At 46.3% G+C, this 24703-nt stretch overlaps 1 protein-coding gene across 2 annotated transcripts in view; it reads right to left on the bottom strand.

The window, feature by feature from the left end:
• The window catches only part of RHOQ (ras homolog family member Q), a 37419-nt gene extending 19822 nt beyond the window's left edge, over positions 1–17597 (bottom strand). Inside the window, exons 1-2 of one of the 2 annotated variants that reach the window (XM_035111178.2) lie at positions 16486–17597; positions 15551–15609 (exon numbers count right to left, since the gene is read on the bottom strand). In XM_035111178.2, coding sequence (XP_034967069.1) covers positions 15551–15609; positions 16486–16633 — 207 coding nt within the window. In that variant the 5' untranslated portion in view covers positions 16634–17597. The remainder of the gene's footprint in view (positions 1–15550; positions 15610–16485) is intronic. The other variant, XM_035111177.2, reaches the window with a different exon arrangement.
• Between the last annotated feature and the right edge of the window lie 7106 nt (positions 17598–24703).

The raw sequence follows: 24703 nt of genomic DNA, 5'->3' as shown, positions 1-24703 counted from the left end.
CGGACCAGAGGGTGGTGAATGATGCTTCACTGCCGGAAGGGGTGGTCCCTGCAACCTTAAAGGAGATGGTTATATGGCTATTCCAAAAAAAGCAGACTCTGATCCCATTGGTTTGGACTATCTACCAGCCAGTAACAACACTCCTTTTTTAGGGAATGGCGTGGAAAAAATTCTGGTGTGCCAACAGCAGACCTAATACAGAAGACTCATTCCGGCCTGGGTTTAGGCCTGGTCATGGGTCTGATTCAGCCTTGGTTTTGTCAAGGGAAATTCCCAGCCAAAGGAATGCACATGGCAGAGTTCAACAACAACAACAACAACAACAACAACAACAACAACAACAACAACAACAACTTATTTAACAACAACAACAACAACAACAACAACAACAACAACTTATTTATACCCCGCCCATCTGGCTGGGTTTCCCCAGACACTCTGGGCGGCTTCCAACAAAGATTAAAAATACATTAAAACACCAGTCATTAAAAACTTCCCTAAACAGGGCTGCCTTCAGATGTCTTCTAAACATCAGATAGTTGTTTATCTCTTTTGACGTCTGATGGGAGGGCATTCCACAGGGCGGGCGCCACTACCGAGAAGGCCCTTTATTGTCAACAATAACACAGTTGCTTCTACAGCTGTAGATGCCTAGCATCTGGCAAGCTATTCCCAGGTCCGTGCCCTATGGAGCAACAGGGGACCCCTCCCCCTACACCAGTTGATGTACCTTCCCCTGAAAGGCTGCGCACATGAAACTGGAGACTAGGCCTCTCCTCATCCCTTTTCAATCCTCTCCTGGTTCTGGGAGACAGTGGTGCAAGAGAGGATGGGGAAGCAAGCAACCCTTCACTTGCCTGGTCCCCCTCTTCCTCCAGCTCTGAACCGTCCCCTGCCTCTGACTCTTGCCTCTTGGCTGGTGCAGGACCCCACAAACCCCTGTGACCCTCTCCTGAGCCAGACTCCAGCCCCACTCCCCCAGTGCACTCTCGTCCTGCCAGTCCCTGCCAGTTGCCTCAATGGAGGGCCTTTATTGAGAATGGGTCCGAGGGAGCGCAACCTTGCTTCTTCTTCTCGATCTCTCTGAGGGTTTTGAGACTGTTGTCCATGGGATCCTGCTGGACAGGCTCCATCAAATGGGTATCTTGGGGTGGCGCTGTGGTCTAAACCACTGAGCCGCTTGGGCTCGCCGATCAAAAGGTCAGCGGTTCGAATCCCTATGAGAGGTGAGCTCCCGTTGCTCTGTCCCAGCTCCTGCCAACCTAGCAGTTCGACAGCATGCCAGTGCAAGTAGATAGATAGGTACCTCTGCAGCGGGAAAGGAAACGGTGTTTCCATGCACTCTGGTTTCCGTCACGGTGTTCTGTTGCACCAGAAGCGGTTTAGTCCTGCTAGCCACATGGCTCGGAAAGCTGTCGGTTGCAGTCTTACCTACAGGACAAAGTCCCATGTTTTCAGCCCCCTGGTAGTGATAACAGGGCACTACTGTACCCTCAGTGCTATTTGACCTCTATATGAAGCCACTGGGAGTGGCCATGAGATTCGGGGCAAGTTACCATGAGCATGCTGATGACGCCCAGCTCTATTTCTTCACAGTATCTAAATCGGGAGGGACTGTGCTGGTCTTGGACCAGTGCCTGGTTGCAGTGATGGGCTGGGTGAAAAAATAAATAAATGGGCTCTGTTGGAGAATGGTTCTCATGCCTGAGAAACTGGCCTACTGAATCCAGCTTTTGTTTCTGGACGCCCAGATGGCTTCTGTCGCTAGGAGCACTTTTTTATCAGCTTCAGCTGGTACGGCAGCTGTGGCCATGGATGCACTAGTACAGCTTGACCACAGTACTCCAGATGGACGGGGTAGAAATATTATTATTACTAGTATCATGAAGCCCGTTAAAATAACGGGTGCTAGAGGAGACCTGTTGCTCTAGCAACCTCGGGGACACGCGCAGAGCTGATGAAGCGGTGGGTCTGCGCTCCAAGTCCCAACGGATAGAACTGATCCGATGGGGTGGGAGTTAGGAGAAGGCCTTGCTTTCTTTCCTCCTCCACCGAGGCCAGCAAGCGGCCCTACGAATTCCCTTCCCAGACCTCCTACTTCAGCCCGGCTCGAGCGCTGCAGCGGCCTGCCCGCCTCATTCTCTCTCCTGCCGGTGTCGCCTCTCCCGTCAGGGCCTACAAAGAAGCAGCAGCAGTGCCTGGCGAAGGGGAACAGGCGGTCCTCGTGCCCGCCTCGCCGCCTCAGTCTGGCTTGTCTCCCTGCCGGGCCGAATGAGCACCAAGCTCCCCTCTCCGAAGTGTCTGTGCGCTCCAAGTCCCAACGGCTGTCTATGGGGCACATGCGCAGTAGCGCAATCCCACGGACACACGGACTGGACACAGAGAAACTTGCATATTATTATATAGGATTATTATTAACTTCACTTCTGGATTGCTGCAATGCACTCTGTGTGGGGCTTCCCTTGCAGTTGGTCCGGAGTTCCCTGCAGTGACTAGAGAACGTTGCAGCACGGCTGCAGACAGGAGAGAGCTGGTTTCAGGAAATTGCACCCGTGTTCAAAGATCTGAACTGTCTTCCTATTTGCTGCTGGGTCAAATTTAAGGTTCTACTGTTGGTATAAAAGGTAAAGGACCCCTGACAGTTAAGTCCAGCTGCAGACGACTCTGGGGTTGCGGCACTCATCTCGCTTTACAGGCCGAGGGAGTCACCATTTGTCCGCAGTTTTTCCGGACCATGTGGCCGGCATGACTAAGCCGCTTCTGGCGCAACAAAACACCGAAACCAGAGCAGCGCACAGAAACGCCATTTACCTTCCTGCCGGAGCGATACCTATTTATCTACTTCCACTTTTTTGGGGGGGGGGTGCTTTTGAAATTCTAGCTTAGCAGGAGCTGGGACAGAGCAACGGGAGCTCACCCCGTCGCGGGGATTCAAACCGCCAACCTTCTGATCGGCAAGCCCAAGAGGCTCAGTGGTTTAGACCACAGCGCCACCCGCATGCCTAACTGTTGGTATAGAAAATTCTTAAATGCTTGGAACTAGCTTACCTGAGATGCCATTTTGCCCTATATGTATGTGCCTTTTTGACTGCTTTGTTCTGCAGAACTTGGACGCCCCCCCCCCCCAATTATATTTTAATAAGTTTCAACATTTTCAACATATACAATCAATACGCAACTACATGCTCTTATTTTTGTCAGCTTCCCACCCTGTTTTCTAGGGAGTTGCTGTTTCTCCCCTATTGCTGCACCCTAACTTCTATCTGTTAAATCAGGCACCCCCAAACTACAGATCAGACATCCCCAAACTGCAGCCCTCCAGATGTTTTGGCCTACAATTCCCATGGTCCCTAGCTAACAGAACCAGTGGTCAGGGAAGATGGGAATTGTAGTCCAAAACATCTGGAGGGCCAAAGTTTGGGGGTGCCTGCTCCAGATGCTTTGGGACTACAATTCCCACCATCCCTGACCACTGGTCCTGTTAGCTAGGGATGATGGGAGTTGTAGTCCCAAAACATCTGGAGGGCCGAGTTTGGGGCTGCCTGTGTTAAATCATACCCACAGTATTATAATCTAATTACTTCTGTTGTTCACAGCTCAAATCCTGTTCCCGAGTCCATCATACTGTAATATTTCTTTAAGTGGTCTGAAAAAGGCATCCATAGAACTTACACTTTTACAGGTGCCAAATACTGTAATGTATCTTCCAGATTTGCAAGCTGCGAATCTCTTTGTGTGGCAGCAAGTAAGCTGTGGAACTCCATGCCTATTGGCATTAGAGAAACATCTTCACTACATTGTTTTAGATGTCAGCTGAAGCCTTTATTTATTTATTATTAATAATAATAATAATAAATTATTTATACCCCACCCATCTGGCTAGGCTTCCCCAGCCACTCTGGGCAGCTCCCAACAGAATATTAAAAGCCCAATTAAACGTCAAACATTAAAAACTTCCCTAAACAGGGCGGCCTTCAGATGTCTTCTAAAAGTCAGATACATAGTTGTTTATTTCCTTGACATCTGATGGGAGGGCGTTCCACAGGGTGGGTGCCACCACCAAGAAGGCCCTACTCAGATATATAATTTACTTATGTATATTTGTGTTTTTCTTTCCAGTTGACTTCAAGTGTGTTTTATTTATAATTATTTCATGTACACTTTTAAAAAGCTTTGCTGAGCCTACCTGTGTTTTACTGATAATATAATGATCAATAAAACACAGATGAAATATTATGTACACTGCCTGGAGAGTTTTCTTATTAAGTGATCTGCAGACTTTTTTAAATAAAGTGCCTTTAATAGCATCCAAACGGGGATGGCAGATTGTCTTATTAGTATACTGGTCGGTTTCTTTCGTCCACATTTGCCTTTTAATTACGGGAGATCCATCCAGAAGTGTTTTATGTGCCTACTTTTAAAGGCTGCCTCCCAACTTCAAATGTCAGCTTGGAGAAAATACACATGGCGCTACAGGGGTTCAGCCAAGCTTGTGGCCATTCAACACACTGTGCAAATACCATTTAAACACACACACACACACACACACCCTACCGTGATTTTCTCAGATTATTCCTATGAGAAAAGGGCAACATCTCCCATTGAGAGCTGAGAAATGAGGTTCGTCCAACTATTCAGTGACTCATTTCATTTGGCTAAGGAAGATACTACAGATCCCCCCCCCACGCTTCAGCATCTGTTGAAACTGGGAGTAAAACGGCAAAACTTACACCCATCTCACACTTCAGTGTCTGCCGATAAAGCTGTAGAAACTAGAATCTTGAGTTTAATTCCTGATGTAATTGGATGGCCATCTGTCATGGATGATTTAGTTGAGATTCCTGCATTGCAGGGGGTTGGACTAGATGGCCTTTGGAGGTAACCACCCAACTCTAGGATTCTATTATTCTATGTGCATACTGAAAATTCAGGTTTGTGCAATTAAAGTACAGGGAAGCCTCGGTTTTCGAACGTAATCCGTTCCGGAAGTCAATTTGACTTCCGAAACGTTCGAAAACCGAGGATCAAAGGGCTCTCAGCAAGTTCCATTGAGAAAAATGGAGGAACGCGCCTCGGAAGCTGTTTGACTTTCAAGGCGTGTTCGAAAACAGAAGCATTCACTTCCGGGTTTTTGACGTCCGGCTTCTGAAACATCCGGCAGTTGAGATGTTTGAAAACCGAGAGGGGTTTTTTTGGGGGGGGTGTACATCATTTTTATTAAAATCCAATGACAACCGCATTTTATCAATATCAAACTACAAACCGAGGTTTGACTGTAATGTAAAGCACACCGTTGCCTGGAGCAACAAATGCACTTTAAAATAAAAATAAAATGATGGTGAAGAAATGCACCGAAATGTGCGGGATAAACAAACAGTTAACAGGAAGCCATACAAACACTCTGCAAGCAAATCAGGATGAATGCTCCTTGTCATATAACTTCACTGCGAACAAATCCAATATCAATTAAGACCGGACACAGTCTAACAGGCTCTGTGCAAGCAAATCGGGACGAATGCTCAGCAAACAGTTTGTCTGGAGGAGCCCCGGGGAGCTAAAAGTTGGGGCAAGGAAATGCAATTGAGATCACCAGAGATCAAACGCTCTGGAAGACCCACTCTGGGTTCTGTAATCGCCACATTGCGAACCATCTGTTGCTCTTTGCAGCTTATGGGCAGGAGTCCTAAGAGAAGGCTCTCAATCAGAACCATCTGTTTTTAGAAGAGGAACCAAAAATAGATATCGGTCAGAGCTGCCGAAGGAAGTCAACCTTCATGTTGCGAAGGGTAGCCATTAGCGCTGCTAAAAAGGGTATCTGGGTAGAGTTCATGTGAATTCGAGGTTGGCTGCTGGAGAAGGCTAGACTCCCAGTTACAGATCTACTTTATAATCTCTTTCCACAACAGCACTCGCTAATGAGAGCCTGCAAAACCCCCAGGCAAGACAAATTGCCCGCTGTAATCTCCACCCCCACCCTGAGTTGGAGTTTCAAAGTTATCTTTCAAGGTGCTGAGGAAAGATCCTGCCGTGGAGAGAGAGTGCGTATAATCTTCTGCATTTGAAAACCAAAATAGCACAGTGCTTCCAAGGCTGCTACATAAATAAAGGAAAAGTCAGAGGCTAAGGAAACCCTAAAAAAGGGAGCAAGACACACACGAGGCAGAGCTCTGGGAGCTAAAATAATAATAATGATGCCAACATTAAACAGATTCTAGGACAAGGGAAGCTGAATCCTGCTGCCATTATAAGTCACGCAAATTACCACCAATTCATTCTGCTTTTTAGCAAGGTGGGGGGGGGGGGGAGAAAGCAGTTTGCAAAATGTATTCTGCTTCTAAGGGGCAAGGAGTTGAGTCCAAGACTGAAAAAAGGGGTTTCCTAAACTTGGATCTCCAGCTGTTTCTGGACTATAGTTCCCATTATCCCTGACCACTGATCCTGCTAGACAAAAACAGCTGGAGCGAGTGGTGCCCATGCTGGAGAAACTGGAATTGCTGAACTGTTTACAACAGGGGCCAGCAAACCTTTTCAGCAGGGGGCCGGTCCACTGTCCCTCAGACCTTGTGGGGGCCGGACTATATTTTTTTGGGGAAATAATGTACGAATTCCTATGAGATAACCCAGAGATGCATTTTAAATAAAAGGACACATTCTACTCATGTAAAAACACGCTGATTCCCGGACTGTCCGCGGGCTGGATTGAGAAGGCGATTGGGCTGCATCTGGCCTTAGTTTATCTACCCATGGTTTACGAGATGGCATGGCTGTGTGTGCTGTGGCATGAAAGTACGGCAGGAATAAGTCCAGCCTACATGCCACTAAGGTACAGGAGAAGGCAATTTGGGCAGCAGTGGTAGTGAGTACATCTCCAAATGCGAAGCCACGTGTGGGACAAGGCCCTAGTGGAGACACATAAGGCAACGAACCTGTGGCTAGAAGACAGGAGCCACCAGCATAACCTGGTTTGGGAACGCTGTTATAGATTCTCTGATCCTCCATGAGGAGAGTCTGTATGTATGACAAAATACACCTTTAAAGCTCCATATGGCTGCCTGGAGAAGGAAGGGACTCTTGAGAATAAAGCAGCTGGCCTCCCCTGCTTTACGGCTTTCTCAGACACATGGCAGAAATCAAATGGACGGAGAGAATATTAATTCTATCTCTGAGTCAACGAACGCTGAGATGCTCTTTCCTAAGGCTGAAATTAGAGGGTGAGTGTGTGGATTTTCAGAGAGATTTTGACCAACGTACAGCCCCCCTTTTCTTTGGGGCTGCTGCAAGTGTGTCCACCTACTCAAGAAGTGTCGTTCTGACAAGATTTCGCTTGTCCTTGATGGCGTCATTATGTCAACTATGGGAACCTCACTGTTCGTTAACTTTGTTCGCCATTAGTGAGATGAGCACAGAAGGTAAAAGGTGAAAAAGGACCCCTGGACGGTTAAGTCCAGTCCAAGGCGACTATGGGGTTGCGGCGCTCATCTAGCTTTTCAGGTCGAGGGAGCCAGCATATGTCCACAGACAGCTTTCCAGGTCATGTGGCCAGCAGCTGACTCAACCGCTTCTGGCACAATGGGACACCATGACGAGTGCCTGAGCACATCTAGTTGGCGACACAGCATCCCTGCACCATCACATTGGGCTTTCAGCGGCACCTTTTGCAATGCCAAAATTTGGCGCCCGTCCCCACCTCTCCCCTTCTGTTCTAAGCCACTGTTGTGGCAGCCCCCGCAGCGCCCTTTCGGCTCGACGCCTAGTCCGGACGAACCGGTTGTGCTCCCTTAAATCCACCTCTGACATTCAGTCCATGGTCTTTGGTTGGCTGGGATCTCTCTAGTGAGGAAAAAGGTGTTCAAGCCTGGGACAGGGGGAGAGGAAATGGTAGAGCCACGGCAACTGTAGGGGAAACAACAGTCCCCAACAACTTAAAGACAAAACAAAAGGGAAATGGCATTTAAGGAAGTTTGGGAGGAAAATGTTACAGTAGTGCCTCGCAAGACGAATTTAATTCGTTCCGCGAGTCAATTTGTTTTGCGAAAAATTCATCTTGTGAATCGCGGTTTCCCATAGGAATGCATTGAAATTTCTTTTTTTGCCCTTAGGAACGCATTAATTAAATTTCAATGCATTCCTATGGGAAACCACAATTCGCAAGATGAATTTTTCGCAAAACGAATTCGTCTTGCGAGTCACCATCAGATCGCGAGGCACATTCGTCTTGCGAAAAATTCGTCTTGCAGGGCATTCGTCTTGCGAGGTACCGCTGTACTTGGAAGCGCTGTTTTTCAGTTTGAAAATCCCAAGCATATGCACATGCAATACTTAAAGTGCAAACTCAAAACGCCATCGGCAAGGCCAGACATACTTTAGCTCAAAGACTGCAGCAGAATTACTTTGACTTAATCAGAGAAGTACAAACACCTGCCCAATGGACAAAGAAGTGTCAGCAGCCCGTCTTCCCACACGAACTCATGTGGTGTAGGCCAGCTTTAGCAGAAGGCCTGGCAAGTGACTTCCCTTCAGGGAAGAGCTACTTCCCCAAGGCATGTGATTAACTGCAGATGCAGACTTCATGCCAACCGCCAAACGCGGGCTTGTCTGGAAAAATCCCTGGGTCTCACAGCTCAGACTCAGAATATGGGTAGAAGAAGCGGGAGAAAGTCCCCTGCCTCGGCTTGGCTTCAAGCCAGTGGAACCTTATGACGGAACAGCGGCTGAGAAGCAATCTAAAAATGTACAGGAAGCCTGCCCTGATGGTCAAAAGACAGGATTTCAACTTGCCTTGTGACCTTACAGATCACTTAACCTCAGAGGTTTGGATTTCCTTTCCGTTGCAGGACAAGCCATTTAAAGGCCTTGCACGTGAAATATGCTTTTAAAAACAGTATTATTATCAACAGCAACAGCAGCAGCAACCACCACCACCTCCAGATTTCTTCAAGTAAAGCTTCACAACGTCACATTATCTGCTCTTGTCTGTTATTTTTCATTATCTGTTAGGAGCATGGAGCTTCTAACACCTCAGGACATACTGCCTTTGCCCATCTGGTGCCCTGTAGATGTTGCTGGACTACAACTCCCATCAGCTCCCATGATGGGAGTCCTAGTCCAACACTATCTACAGGGCACCGGAATTGGCCAAGGCTGCTATAATAGACCTATCACTTTCTCTTCCCCATTATTAAAAACGGAAATATCAGTTTGTCCCTTGCTACTCATTGTGTACCGGTAAGACTTTAAAGGAAGAATGAAGTAAGGCTGGATATGACCCCAGAGAGCTGGCCCTGATCCATGCCCTCCTAAAGTGCTTCTGCCTGGCTGAGATGCAGCCTTGACTTGCGATGACGTCTCTTGCTTGCAGAGGTAGAAGACAGAGTGAGGTGTGCGTTTGTGAAATCTGACTTTTGTGTGGCTGGAATGTAGCCTGCTATAGAAAGCTAAGAGTCTCATCAATTACTCTGCCTACTTTTGGTTCTGTCTCCACCCACCTTTGCCTCTGGTCCCACCCACCGATCGTATGTGGCTCCCCAAAGGGGAATGAGACCCTGGGTCTACAATGCTAGCTCCAGCCCAGGCATCCCCAAACTTCGGCCCTCCAGATGTTTTGGACTACAATTTCCATCTTCCCCGACCACTGGTCCTGTTAGCTAGGGATCATGGGAGTTGTAGGCCAAAACATCTAGAGGGCCGCAGTTTGGGGATGCCTGCTCCAGCCCATTTCATTCTTGTCTGCAGGTCTACTCTACAAATGCCACAAAACCTCTTTTTTACTAAGGAAAGAACTGTGATGATAATAATAATAATAATAATAATAATAATAATAATAATAATAATAATTTATTGCTTATACCCCACCCATCTAACAGGGCTGCTGCAGCTACTCTGTGCAGCTTCCAACAAAATATTTTTTAAAATAACAAAACATCAAACATTAAAAACTTCCTGATACAGGGCTGCCTTCAAGTGTCTTCTAAAAGTCAGATGGTTGTTTAGCTCTATGACATCTGATGGGATGGTGTTCCACAGGGCGGGTGCCACTACTAAGAAGGCCCTCTGCCTGGTTCCCTGTAACCTCACTTCTTGCAGTGAGGGAACCACCAGAAGGCCCTCAGCGCTGGACCTCAGTGTCCGGGCTGAATGATAGGGGTGGAGACGCTCTTTCAGGTATACTGGTCCGAGGCCATTTAGGGCTTTAAAAGTCAGCACTGACACTTTGGATTGTGCTTGGAAATGTACTGGGAGCCAGTGAATATCCTTTAGGTGCGGTGTTATATGGTCCTGACAGCCACTTCCTGTCACCTGTCTAGCTGCCGCATTCTGGATTAGTTGTAGTTTCTGAGTCACCTCCAAAGGTAGCCACACAAAGAGCACACTGCAGCAGTCCAAGCGGGAGATAACCAGAGCATGTACCACTCTGGCGAGACAGTCCGCAGACAGGTAGGGTCTCAGCCTTCATACCTGGTAGACTCCTGCCCTGGATTGACCTGGGCCTCCATGCACAGCTGTGAGTCCAAAATGACCCCCAGGCTGTGAACCTGGTCCTTCAGGGGCACAGTTGCCCCATTCAGGACCAGGGAGACCCCCACCCCTGCCCCCCAGAAACAGCACTTCGGTTTTGTCAGCATTCAACCTCAATCCATTGTCTGCCATCCATCCTCCAACCGCCTCCAGACACTCACACAGGACATTCACCGCCTTCACAGGCTCAGATTTAACGGATAGGTAGAGCTGGGTATCATTTGCATATTGTTGAACACCCAGCCCAACACCACTGATGATCTCTCCCGGCGATGAACATCTCATGCTAAATCAGACCTATGGCTCATCTAAGCCCTGTACAGTGGTACCTTGGTTTATGAACACAATTGGTTCCAGAAGTCTGTTCATAAACTGAAGCGTTCATAAACTGAAGCGAACTTTCCCATTGAAAGTAATGGAAAGTGAATTAATCCGTTCCAGACGGTCCGCGGAGTAAGCGTTCATAAACTGAAGCAAACTTTCCCATTGAAAGTAATGGAAAGTGGATTAATCCGTTCCAGACGGGTCCGTGGAGTACTTAAACTGAAGCGTTCATAAACTGAAGCATGGGTGTAATTTGTTCTGGAAGTCTGTTCATAAACTGAAGCGTTCATAAACTGAAGCAAACTTTCCCATTGAAAGTAATGGAAAATGAATTAATCCGTTCCAGATGGGTCCGCGGCGTTCATAAACCGAAAATTCATAAACCGAGGTGTTCATAAACCGAGGTTCCACTGTATTATTCTCACTAGCAGCACATCTTGAAGGGTCTCGGACTTTTCTGTCTCCACCATCCGACTTCCTTTTTAACTGGAGATTCTGAAACTGGGAACCTGTGCCTCCAAAACATGAGTGGGGACCCTGTGGCCCTCCAGATGTTGTTGGACTCCAGTACCCAGGGGCGTAGGAAGATAGGGGCGGTGGGGGCGGGCCGCCCCGAGCGGCTTGATCCCAGGGGCACCATCACGGCTGCCCACCCCACCCCAAAACACGCGCCCCGCCCCATCAGACGGCACGAGGTGGCGTCACACTTGTGGGTAGCATGACAACCCTCGCTGGCCCGCCCCTCGCCTCTGGGAGAGCGTGCACCGCAGGGAGAGCGTGCACCGCAGCAGGAAGGGAGAGAGCACATCAGCCAAGGGAGCAAACCGGTCCCGGCAGCCGCCCGGCAAAAACCTCGCTAGGCACTGCAGGGCTTGCTCAGCCAACACGCTCTCTCCCTGGACGGAGGCGAGGGGTGTGCCAGCGAGGGACATCACGATGCTGCGGAGCGGCGCCCCACCCCGGGGGGTGCCTCCGCTTTGACACCCCGGGTGCCAAAGCGGCTAGCAACGCCCCTGCCAGTACCCATCAACCCCAACCATCATGGCCAATGGCCAGGAATGATCGGAGCTGTAGTTCAATACCTGAAGGACCGCAGGATCCCCATTAATGCTCTAAATACCACAGAGTATAACCCCCTGGAAGCTAAATAAAAAAATTCCTTCAGTAGCACCTTAAAGACCAACTAAGTTTTTATTTTGGTATGAGCTTTCATGTGCATGCACACTTAGTTGGTCTTTAAGGTGCTACTGAAGGAATTTTTTTATTTTGCTTCGACTCAGACCAACACAGCTACCCCCTGAAGCTGTCTGCGGACAAACACCGGCTCCCTCGGCCTATAGAGCAAGATGAGCGCGCAACCCCACCTTACGGTCAGGGGTACCTTTACCTTTTATAACCCCTCTCATAAGCACTCAATATGGTATCCCACTGGGTTTTGTATTTTTCCACAGAAGTCATATGTATCTCAGGTGGGCTTCCTGCTGTTGAGCTGCTGTTGTTTTGTTTCGTTTTTTTATAATTCTATGTTTGTTTATGCCACCACTCTCCAGAACAACATTTCCAAGACACACCAATGCCAGTTTTGTCCGACTTCTCCTCCTCTCTCTCTTTTTTAAAAAATGAGCTTGTGAGGGTCTGCCATCCCATATTGCTCCCCTGGAGTTCCTAATTAAGAACGCAGCCTCTTGCAATTTTACAGAAGGTCCTCCGTTCTTTTTCAGACATTTACATAATGTTCCAGCTGCTGAAACTGTGAAAGTTTTATAGCAAGCATGGCTCTAGAGAAAAGTTGTTGATGGCAAAACTGCAGTGTGTGCCATTAAAATCTAGACGGCTTAAAACCAACGCCATCATTGTTTTACTGCTTTTGAGTTTCTAGCCAAATGCCTCGTTCCACGTACATTAATTCTTTAAGCCATGTTCAAATATATGAAAGGATGTCATATGGAGGAGGGAGAAAGATTGTTTTCTGCGGCTCCAGAGAAGCGGACACGGAGCAATGGATTCAAACTTCAAGAAAGAAGATTCCACCTAAACATTAGGAAGAACTTCCTGACAGTAAGAGCTGTTCGGCAGTGGAATTTGCTACCAAGGAGTGTGGTGGAGTCTCCTTCTTTGGGGGTCTTTAAGCAGAGGCTTGACAGCCTTCTGTCAGGAATGCTTTGATGGTGTTTCCTGCTTGGCAGGGGGTTGGACTGGATGGCCCTTGTGGTCTCTTCCAACTCTATGATTCTATGATTTACTTTTTAAAAGATAAAACCTTATCAATCCAAATCATACCTTGTGACAGTTCAAGTCCACCTCTTTGCATGATAGAAGCTCCTATAGAGCAATTCTAATGATGCAAATTTCTGGTTACCCACACATTTTGGATAACCCTTCCTTCTCACCCCCAAGATATTCAGAAAAACTAGGTAGAACTTTTATATGGTGTAGATCGGTAGTAGAACATCTGTTTTGCATGGAGACGGTCTAGAATGAACCAGTCATCTGACTCGGTATAAGGCAGCTTCCACAGTTAAATCATTTAATTTGAGTAATTGACCCAATATGTGGCCGTGGCTACTCGCTTAGGCAACTTTAAAATGGAATCAAGGCAAATTTGTGGCAGAAACATTTATCTCTGGCTACTAGTGATGGTGGCAGGAGAGACAGATTTAGGGGAGCGCAACTAGTTTTCCCATACTGGGAGCCGAGATGAGAGAGGGTGCTGCAACAATCACTTCGAACGGGAGACGCCAAATTTTGGCATCACGCAAGGCGCCGCTGAAACTTGAAGGCCCAAAATCGGCCACTGGGGGCAAGTTCAGAGGCAGCCTGCCTCTGAATGCCAGCTGCTGGAAAAGACAGCCTGTGAGCTATTGCTCTCGTGTCCTGCTTATGGGCTTCCACAAGGCATCTGCTTGGCCGCTGTGGGAAATGGGGTCTTTTTCACCTAGCGCATAGTTACAACTGTGGAACTCACCCCTGCAGGAGGCAGCAATAGCCACCAACCTGGATGGCTTTGAATAAGGATTGGATAAATTTATGGAAGTGGCTACCAGCCACGGTGGAAGTTATGCTCTACCCTCACTGTTAGAGGCTTCTGTATGCCAGTTACTGGAAACCGCAGGAACCGAGAATGATATTGTGCTCGGTTTCTGCTTGTGGGTTTCCACCAGACATCTGGTTGGCCACTGGGAGAAATGATGCTGGACCACATGAGCCACTGGCCTGATCCTGCAGCCTCTTCTTATGTTATCCTCAGCGACCTGATCCAGCAGTGTTTCCTTTCCTTTCATTTTCTTATGAATTGTATATGGTGCCACACAGTGATGTGGATATACAGAAATGATGTACAGAAATACGAAAGAGGGTCATCACAGACTGCATACCCGATTCCTAAATATATTTTGGCCAGACTCTTTTGGGGCCTAGAGACATTTTCGATCAGAACATCTGCATTCAAAGCGTGAAGGCACAATATCAAGTTACTTTACTGCTTCGATACCACAGAAGATGAGTATCTAAGGAGGCTCTTAACCACGTCTACTAAGAAGTTCCACAGAACACCCAGGTAAATGGGTTAGGACTGCAGCCTTAGTCATGCTGGGAATGGAGTAGGGTTGGGTGATATCTGGTTTTCAACATCGCAATATATCACCAGCTTAAACATCGCGATATACTGATATTTCATGATATATGAAAAAAGGATGGACTGTAGAGGCATTGACCTGTAGAGGCTTCACGGTTTCTCCTGCATCGTGATTTTTTTGCATAGCACACACACATATGATTCACAATATATTGCCAGGTCAAAAATTATGAAACCAGTATCACAATATGGACTTCAAACCAGTTTTGGATGATATATCGCCCAGCCCCAGAATGGAGAGCTGAAATGAATAAGACATGACCTTAAGTCCCATGAGGATGTCTACTTTTAAGTAGAGGAAAGTCTGCATCCAGCCCACTAAGGCTAAAAGAATGCAAACCAACAAGCACTAGCAAACTGGCAACATTACAACTCCTCATGTTAGATCTGGATGCAAAAACTGTAGTTTGGGATTTCTTCTTGTTGTTTTCATTCTCCTCTGCAGACAAATTTGAAACAGAAACCTCCTCTTCTGCCTGCTGTGCTCCAAAACTATTCAGTCATTCCTTGCAAATGTTTTGACTCAAAGGAATGATTTCGGGATGGGAAGCCATGTGTCCCTGGGGCCATAATAAACACAATCAGACAAAATGCCTTCCCATAACATTAGATGATGCCATTATTCTCCAATCAGAGCCAGAGGCTCATGTTGCCCATTCACCAATGAGAAGCAAGGCAGAACTCAAAAGAGGACCCAGCCATTTGGAACTAAAAATAAAGTATCTCACAAGGCTGGTTGTTTTTCACCGGGTGATAGGAGTTGGGATCACGAAATCGACTGCTTGCAATTATTGATTTTTAAAATAATAGTAATAATAAACTGGGGGGCAAGCGGGTGGGAAGGGCGATCCATTCTCCAAAGGTCTGTGACAAAGGCAGTAAATGAGGCAGTTATTACAAGCTGCTGTATTGAGACACCTCAACATAAACGGCAGTCCTTGAATAATTCAGCGTGTGCAAGTAAGCATGAACAAAGCTCAAGCTTTGAAAAACACCATATGCCGATAACTTTTTATTTCCCCCTTTTTAAAAAGCAACCCACCCTGTTGCTTTGAAGCTGCTGGATCAGGCCCTTACCTGTCCTGCAGTGTCATATAGCCCAAGCAGATACTGCTTGCCACCGACTGTCACACTGACTGCAAAGAGAGAAAGAGAATATTAAGCAGGGGCCCCAGAGCAACACACACAAACACACACACACTCTCAAGCTCTCTCTTTCCTCTCTAGACCAAGGAGCAAACAAGTGGATTCAATTACTCTCCCAAACTTTTTTTTTTTTTAAAAAGCAGAGACATCTTAAATGGATAGGCAACTTTTTAAAATAGCAATGATCCCTTTTCTCTGTCCAAATATACACTTTCGAAGCACTTTTGTGATGGAGCAAAACAGAACTAGACTCCCCGTTAAAATGCTACTGCCCACAAAAAGGTGCCCTTGTTTGGGTGTGGGTGTGTGTATCTCAATACACACACAGGACTTCAAAGGCTAGTGAAAGGGTATTGGTCTCCCCCCCCCATTTAACCTCTGTCCCATTTGCTCCCCAACTTTCAGTTGCAGTCTATCAAGGTCCTACCGGGCATGGATTAAATCCTTGCTCCCGTCATAACGGCATTTCGTCCTTCCCCCCCTTCCACTCGTTCCATAACCAGACTCCTCCAATTGAGGGGGCGGGGAGAGGAGTGCGCTTTAGAGGAGTCATTTTGGGTTGCTCTCCTTTTGCAAAAAAAGGGGGAGCGTCGGGGATCCCCGGGATTGCAAACACGAGTCGTTCCCCCGCCGCCAAAGAAATAAAAATAAACGCAGCCTCTGCTTTAACTGGAAGGCAGGAGAAAAGAGGGGGAAAGGAATGGAGGGGGGATGGGAGAGCAGAATTAGGGAAAGGGAAAAGTTTTTGCTGAAGTTGCTAGGCTCTGTTGCCGCTGCTTCTGGGGTGCTGGAAGCTGGGGGCGGGGAAGAGGGTGGCGGGGACGGAGCGCCCTTACTCAGCACTTCCCGGCGAGACGCGCGTTTACCTGCGTAATGGTCAAAGACGGTGGGCACGTATTCCTCCGGGAAGGCGTCGTTGGCGTAGCTCATCAGCAGGCAAGTTTTGCCCACCGCCCCGTCGCCGACCACCACGCATTTCAGCATGACCGCCGCCGCCCCCGTCCCGTTGGCCATGATGATGAAGAGAAGGAGCTTCCCAAACCGATCGTCATTTTAGGAAGGAGGGGGAACACCCAGCGAGGGGGAAAAGAGACTCCCCCTTTCCAATAATAATAATGATGATAACGATAAAAGTGCGTTGAGCGGGGCGAAGAACGACGCCGTCGGTGGGGGTGGTGGAGCGCCGGAGAGATCACACGGCGCCGCGCAGCGAAGGGCGCCCGAGACGACCCTCGGGGTGGCGCATCGGTGCCAGACGAGGGGAGCGAGCAGTGGGCAAAGCGGGCGGGTTGGCTGGCAGCCGGGGAGCTTTCGCCGGGGAGCAGCTCAGCCACAAATCACGGGCGCTGGCATTTCTTCTCGGCTCGCCCTCCCTCCCCTGCGCCGCCTCGCCGTCGCCCTCCCCGCCGGTGCCAAACTTGGCTCGCAGGGTTTTTCCTCCTCCGGCGGGCACGATGATGACCGAGTGTCTCCGGCGGCGGCTGCCCGGCGGAAAGAGGAACTAGTTGGGCGCCGAGCGCGCACAATCCGCACCGCGGCGCTGCGCCCCGATGGCGGGAGCGAGGGGGGCTTCCTTCGCGCCGCGTAAAACAAAACGCGCAACGGCGAAACAGCAGCCGAGCCGCCCGCCTCCTTCGGCGGAGGGAAGGCCCGCTCTCCCCTTTCCCGGAGAGAGCAACTGCGAGCCCACTTTGACTTTCCGGAGCGGTCGGCTCTCTGCGCACACACCCCTCCCCCCCCCCGGCTGCAAACGCCACTTCTCCGAAAAATAAATAAATAAAGGGGAAATGAACAAGCCAGCCAGTCCGCCCGCCCGCCCGCCGTCCTATTGCTGCTGTTGCTGCTGCTGCTGCCGCCACCTCCGACTAGCTGGAGCGGAGAAAGGAGGAGCGATGCCGAATCGCTGCCGGAGAGCAGCTGAGGGTTCCTCTCCAAAGAGCCGACAGCGCCGAGAAGCGTCCACTGTTCCCCCCTCTCTCTCTTTGCAACGCGCTTTCCCCGGTTTGGAAGGCGACGGCGATGATGTAATCGAGAAATCCTCGGAACTTCCACGCAGCCTCCCCCAACCGGGCGCCCTCCTCCAGCTGCTGGGCACTTCAACTGCCAGCAGCCTCGGCCAGCTGTGCGAAGCAGCTGGAGGACAGCAAGTAAAGGCTGCCGCAATCTGTCCCGCTTTTGGCTGTGTTGTGTCTTCCACTTATTTTTATTTTTTTATTTTGCGCTGGCCGTTACAGAAACTGCTGGTGCCCCCCCCCCCCCAAAAATTTTTGGGCAGGTGTAGTATAAAAAAGGAATATATTTGGAAACATTATTATTATTATTATTATTATTATTATTATTATTATTATTATTTTATTAAAAACTCTCTTAAAGGTAAGTGGGAGAAGGCTGTCAGCTGTAGTGTAGGACTAGAAAAATCAAAATTTTAAACTGCCCCTCAATTTTCTTAAATTAAGATGACATTAGCTAAAGTATTAGATATATTTTCCAGCTTTTCAGACTGACTTTATTTATTTTTTATTTATTTTCTATGCCACCCTTCATCCAAAGATCACAGGGCACTTTTACAATATGAAAACACAAAAATACATACTGTAATGATAAATGAAAACAATAACCCTTATTTGTAATACCAGAATTAATAACTACACGCACGCACACACACACACACACACAAGCAACACACCTTGGCTGGTCTGACAAGTCAGTACAAATTGGTTAAGGAAGTTCTGGGCAAAACAATGAGGGATTCTCGTAAGAATCCATTAGATGAATCCGTGGAAAATGTGATCACATGCAGGTTGGAGTACAAGAGTCTGCTCAAAAACAAGAAAGCTGAATATACGAAAACCCAGTGGCAGGAATTGGGACTAGCAGTCATGGAGCAGAGGGATGACAAATTCTGGGAACTGGTGGCCCGGGGTTTAAATGAAGTGAGCTCATTGCAAGAAGCCTCAAATCCTGCCTCTGATTGGGTTAACGCCAGGCATAGCCAAACTTGACCCTCCAGCTGCTTTGGGACTACAACTCCCATCATCCCTAGCTAACAGGACCAGTGGTCAGGGACAATGGGAATTGTAGTCCCAAAACAGCTGGAGGGCAAAGTTTGGCCATGCCTGGGTTAAACATTTCTCCAATGTATTTTGTGGTCAGTTGGGGCAATCAAAATTAGAATCATAGAGTTGGAAGAGACCACAAGGGCCATCCAGTCCAACCCCCTGCCAAGCAGGAAACACCATCAAAGCATTCTTGACATATGGCTGTCAAGCCTCTGCTTAAAGACCTCCAAAGAAGGAGACTCCACCACACTTCTTGGCAGCAAATTCCACTGTCAAACAGCTCTTACTGTCAGGAAGTTCTTCCTAATGTTTAGGTGGAATCTTCTTTCTTGTAGTTTGAATCCATTGCTCCGTGTCCACTTCTCTGGAGCAGCAGAAAACAATCTTTCTCCCTCCTCCATATGACATCCTTTCATATATTTGAACATGGCTATCATATCACCCCTTAACCTTCTCTTCTCCAGGCTAAACATACCCAGCTCCCTAAGCCATTCCTCATAAGGCATCATTTCCAGGCCTTTGACCATTTTGGTTGCCCTCTTCTGGACACGTTCCAGCTTGTCAGTATCCTTCTTGAACTGTGGTGCCCAGAACTGGACACAGTACTCCAGGTGAGGTCTGACCAGAGCAGAATACAGTGGTACTATTACTTCCCTTGATCTAGACGCTATACTCCTATTGATGCAGCCCAGAATTGCATTGGCTATTTTAGCTGCTGCATCACACTGTTGACTCATGTCAAGTTTGTGGTCTACCAAGACTCCTAGATCCTTTTCACATGTACTGCTCTACTTCACTACTACACTACTTGCAGTGTGTAAGGATTTCTCAAATGGCATCTAGGAGAATGGCAACCTGTCTCCTGTAATGAAAGAAAAGTCCTTTATTTCTTGTATGGGGGTGGGGTGGGGGTGGGGCTCCTGGGCAATATGTGCTTCCACCTGAGCTCTATAAGGAATGCATAGAATGGTGAGTGCCTATCCTGGCTGGTTTATTTACCACCATAAACAACGCAGGCCAAATTCCCTCTGGATGGAAAATGAGTATTATTTTCCCAATTTGTAAGATAGGGTAGGATGGATCCACAAACCTATTGTCCAATTAGCTTGTTCGACATCTCCTCAAAGCTATATGCACAGTATCTCCTTCAAAAAATATCAGACTGGTTGCAAAGTAATAACCTTATTCATGAAGAACGATGTTATAATGTTCATATTTTAACCTTTCTCCATCTTCACCTTCCCAACAACCTTGCGAGGTAGGTTAGGCTGAAAGGCAGGCTGTGCAGAGATTCAAACCCTAGTCTTTACCACCTGGTTCTAGCATTCTTTCCACTATGCCTCCCCGATCCTTTTCTGTCATGTTTATATCCCAGCCATATTAACACATATTTGAAGCTTCTTTATATTGAGTCAGACCAGTATCTGCATCTAGGTCAGTATTATCTACACTGACTGGCAGCAGCACTACGGGGTTTCACACAGAATTGCATCCCAGCCCTACCGGGAAATGACAGGGATTTGACACAGGATCTAGTGGGGCTATCCCATGCCGAAATCCAGCATCGCCTGAGCTCTGAGTGCGGCTTTCTCTCAGTTGAAGTGCAGGGTGTTTGAGGACCGGGACATTTGTAGGGAAACCAAAATGCTTGTTTACAAAGCTATTGTATTACCAACCTTACTGTATGCTTGTGAAACGTGGACCACTTATAAACGCAGGGCCGGCTCTAGGTAGACCCCCGGTGGCGCAGGGCACCACGGCGCCGGCCCGCCAGGAGGGCGTCGCGAGCTGCACCCGCCCGGTCCGACAACCGCGCTGTGCCCGACCGCCCGCCCACCGCGCTGGGAAATGGGGTGGGGGTGGGGCGCCAAAGGGATCTGTCACTCCACGGCGCCAGGGGCGCTTAAGACGGCCCTGTATAAACGCCATCTCCAACTCCTCGGAAGATTCCCTCAATGGTGTCTCTGAAATTTTTTACACATCACCTGGGAAGACAGGCAAACTAATCCCAGTGTACTGGAAGAAGCAAAGATAACCAGTGTTGAAGCAATGATTCTTCAACATCAACTTCGTTGGACTGGTCATGTTGTGTGGATGCCTAGTTATCGTCTTCCAAAGCAACTACTCTATTCCGAACTTACTGTGTTTTATTTTTCTGTTGGAAGCCGCCCAGAGTGGCTGGGGAAACCCAGCCAGATGGGCGGGGTATAAATAAATTATTATTATTACTAGTATCATTAAGCCCGTTAAATAAACGGGCGCTAGAACATATGTGGTGAAACATTTGTAAGAACAGACTGGTTATAGTGCATAATAAAAAAGTGGACAACCATGCAGTTGATTTGTATTTTATTGTATTTATTTTTTTAGAATTGTTAAAGAAGAATAATTTGAAGAATTTCTTTTTCTTTTCTTTTTTTGATGTTATAAACCAAAACAATTTAGGTATGGTAAATGTTTCTTAAGTGCAAACCTTGTCAAACAATTGTAAATAAGCAAAATTAGTGGGTTTTTTTAATTTTTGATTTTGTGTTTTTGGTAGGTTATGTTGAATTTCTATAAAATTTCTTTATAGACAACATTCCTTGTGAATATTTTGTCACAGTTTTCCAACAGTTTGCCTTGGTTAGGACCTTCTATGACTTTCACCATGACATCATTAAAACTCCTTACTCTTGATAATGCAACATATAACTGACCATGGCTGAATACTGGTTCCGGCAAGTAAATTCCAACTTTTTCCAAGGTTTGCCCCTGAGATTTGTTAATTGTCATTGCAAAAGCTAATGTTACTGGAAATTGTCTTCTTCGTAAGATAAACGGTAAATCAGTTGTTGTTGGAGCCAAATCCATACGGGGAATAAAGACTATGTTTCCTTCCGCTGAACCTGTTATTACTTGAGCAATTATGATGTTTTTCTTAAGTTGTTTGACGATGAGACGGGTGCCGTTGCACAATCCTTTTTTAGTGTTTAGGTTTCTAAGGAGCATAATTATAGCGGCCTTTTTAAGGTTGAGTTTATGCTTAGGCATACCTGTTGGAGTTATTTCATTGAGGAACTCAATTGGATAGTTTTGAATATCTTCCTCACTTGAGTCATCAATTGAGTTTGAACTGAGGTATGTCACGGTCTCTCCTTCTAAAATGTTAAGTACCTCTTCATTTATGGAGTTTACATCACAGTTCTTTGGGCAAAGAATAGATTTTTTTGCTAAGTTAGGGACATCTGTAACAGGATTTTTGTCTCCAAAAAAGTTTTTTATAATATCTCCTGTGCATAAAATTTTGGAAGGTATTTCAATTACATCTTCAGGCAAACCGTCAATGTGTGGTGTATCACCACTGCCCACTTTGATCAGCCAATTGCTGAATTCAGTGTCTACTGAGCGTATATTCTTTTTAAGTTTAAGGACTTGGAAAATACTCCACAGACTATTATTCTTAACACAGGCCTCAACAATTTTTGTACGGTCACCGTGAGGTACTACGGGAAGTGTTTGCCTGAAATCTCCTCCAAGTAAGATTACTTTTCCTCCAAACGGTTTGTTGTTGTCCATTATTTCTTGGAGCAGTCTGCTAACCACTGCAAGAGCTACAGAGGGGGCCATAGTACATTCATCCCAAATTATTATTTTTGAATTTCGTAAACGTTCAGCATCAACAGAATTGAGTCGTATATTTGATGTTGTATTCTCAACTATAGGCACAGGTAACTTGAATTGGGAGTGGTATGTTCTTCCACCCTCAAGAAGATTGGCTGCTATACCTGTGGAGGCTACAGGTAGTGCAATATTTCCTTGTCCACGAAATGTGCTGAGCAGGGTCTTGTAAAGATATGTTTTACCACTACCTCCTGGGCCATCTATGAAAAAACAGTGGTTACTAAGGTTGTCATTTTCAGTTGCTTGCAATATTGTTTGTAAAGCTGTTTTTTGTTCTTTGTTTAATGTAATTGTCATTTCTTCTGCTTTTTGTTTTTTGAAAACTTGGTTGTAGTTATCAGTAAGTAAGTTTGAATTTGGTAGTATAGGTGGTAACCCAAAATCTTCACATTTTTTCCCATGGAGTTGTAGAATGTTACATATTTCCTGTAACGCGATATAACGGCATATTGTGCATTCATCGTTGTGATGGATATGTTTTTGAACGATATCTTCGGTGAGGTACTGTTCATATTTTACAAAAAGATCATTCATGTTCTGTAGGGAGGCAAATACACAAATGTACGCAAATAACTCTCTTAGTTGTTTTGGCATGCTGTATTGGATAGCATCTTCTAAAGTGTTCTCCCACACTTGATCATCATTGATGAGGCCTCTTTCTTTTGCAGCATCTTGGAAACTGGGATAGATATTTCCATTGACAGTTCTCAGATCTTCAAATGATATTGCACCGGGAACATGTAGCAATAGGAGACGCATGCAGTAGCGTTCTGGATCTGATGATAAATTGACAGAATACATTCGTCCAATGATTTTGTCTGCACCCCGCTGTCGTAATTTCCATGTATTGGTTTCAGAGTCAAATACATAGTGTATTGGAATGTCTGAATATAAAATTTTCCTTGCTTGCTCTTGCTCTTGATTTAATTTAAACCAAGCCGTCAATTGAGTATTTCTTGTTGAAGCTCTCTGGGCTGCTGTATTGATGTCATTCGGATTGAAAAATACAGATTGTTCATCAGGCAGATGCACTGCTAACCTATGGATGGTATGTGATTGGTAATGCATTTCAAACCCATTTAAACGCCATGCTGCTTCTGGAGCGCTGACATATCTGGAATCCATGAAGGTCTTAATTTCATCATGATTTAAAGTGCCTTGTTCTTGAATCACAACATTTGCACAATCATGACCTTTGTACACATATTTAAAAAGGTATTTGACACTTTTTATGGATGCGCAGACTTCAACATTAATGTGGCAATTGTAATTTAGGGCAAGATGTGGATTATATGGTACAACCCAATGGTTATCTATTGTCCTGCCATTCACAATTGAAGTTTGGTTTGTGTTTCGTCTTCTATATTTTGGATAACCATTTGTATTTGCTGATGTTTTTTCCTGGAATGGTTTTGGAAATTCCTTAGTGCATTTGTCATTTGACATACATGGTGAATTAGGGTTGAGTGGTCCGCATGGTCCATGGATCATATGTTTTGTAACAATTGCATGTAAGCGTGGAGTGTTGGTTATATTTGGAATTTCAGCAGATACTATTTTGTCTATCAGTTCTTCGGTTTTGGGTTTGCAGTCATCTTTAAGAATAAGTAGTATGTGAGCATGAGGTAAACCCCTCTTCTGAAATTCTATTACGTAGACCATTGCTTTTGGTACTCCAAAAATATGTTTTTTACAGAGATCTTCAATTAAAGCTTTCAGTTTTAGATGAAATACTCTTGCAACTAAATCAGGTCGAGCATCAGTAGTTTGGCCATGTTGTAGGTTTTCAACAATCTCTTGCCATTTGGGGTTGCACGTCATTGTGATGAAAAGATCAGGTTTGCCATATTTCCTAACAATTGCCATTGCATCTTGATAATTTTGGAGCATGTTTCTTGGGCTACCTGCAAATGAGGATGGTAATATGTATGTTTTTCCAGGAATCAGGCCTTTCTGATTGGATTCATTAATTAAGTGGTCCATCAATCCTGAGTATTTTTCAACTCTCAATTTTTGCTGATTTTGTCGTACATAGTTGAGTCTGTTGGATTCAGTTTTTACATATGCATCAACTATATACTGTTGTGTAAGGCGGCCAGCATTTAAGAAGGGGTTAAAGTTGTCTCTGATGGAAAGACGATACCCATAGTATTGCATTTGTGTAACTCGAATTCTAGGATTTCGTGTTTGATTTGTTAAATTTTGTAACGCTTGAGGTCTGTGTTGCAAAGGTATATCAATTCCCCAGCTTTGATCACCATAAGGGAAGAGTAATGGATAAACCATGGGTTCCAGATTGGGGTCAAGGACACTAATCCTTTGTGTTGTTCTTTTATTTATATCATCTGTACTTGCTTTGCAG

Source organism: Zootoca vivipara, chromosome 3 (genome assembly GCF_963506605.1).
Source record: "Zootoca vivipara chromosome 3, rZooViv1.1, whole genome shotgun sequence".
In the NCBI taxonomy this organism is placed as follows: domain Eukaryota; kingdom Metazoa; phylum Chordata; class Lepidosauria; order Squamata; family Lacertidae; genus Zootoca; species Zootoca vivipara.
This window is presented reverse-complemented; position numbering and strand designations above follow the sequence as displayed.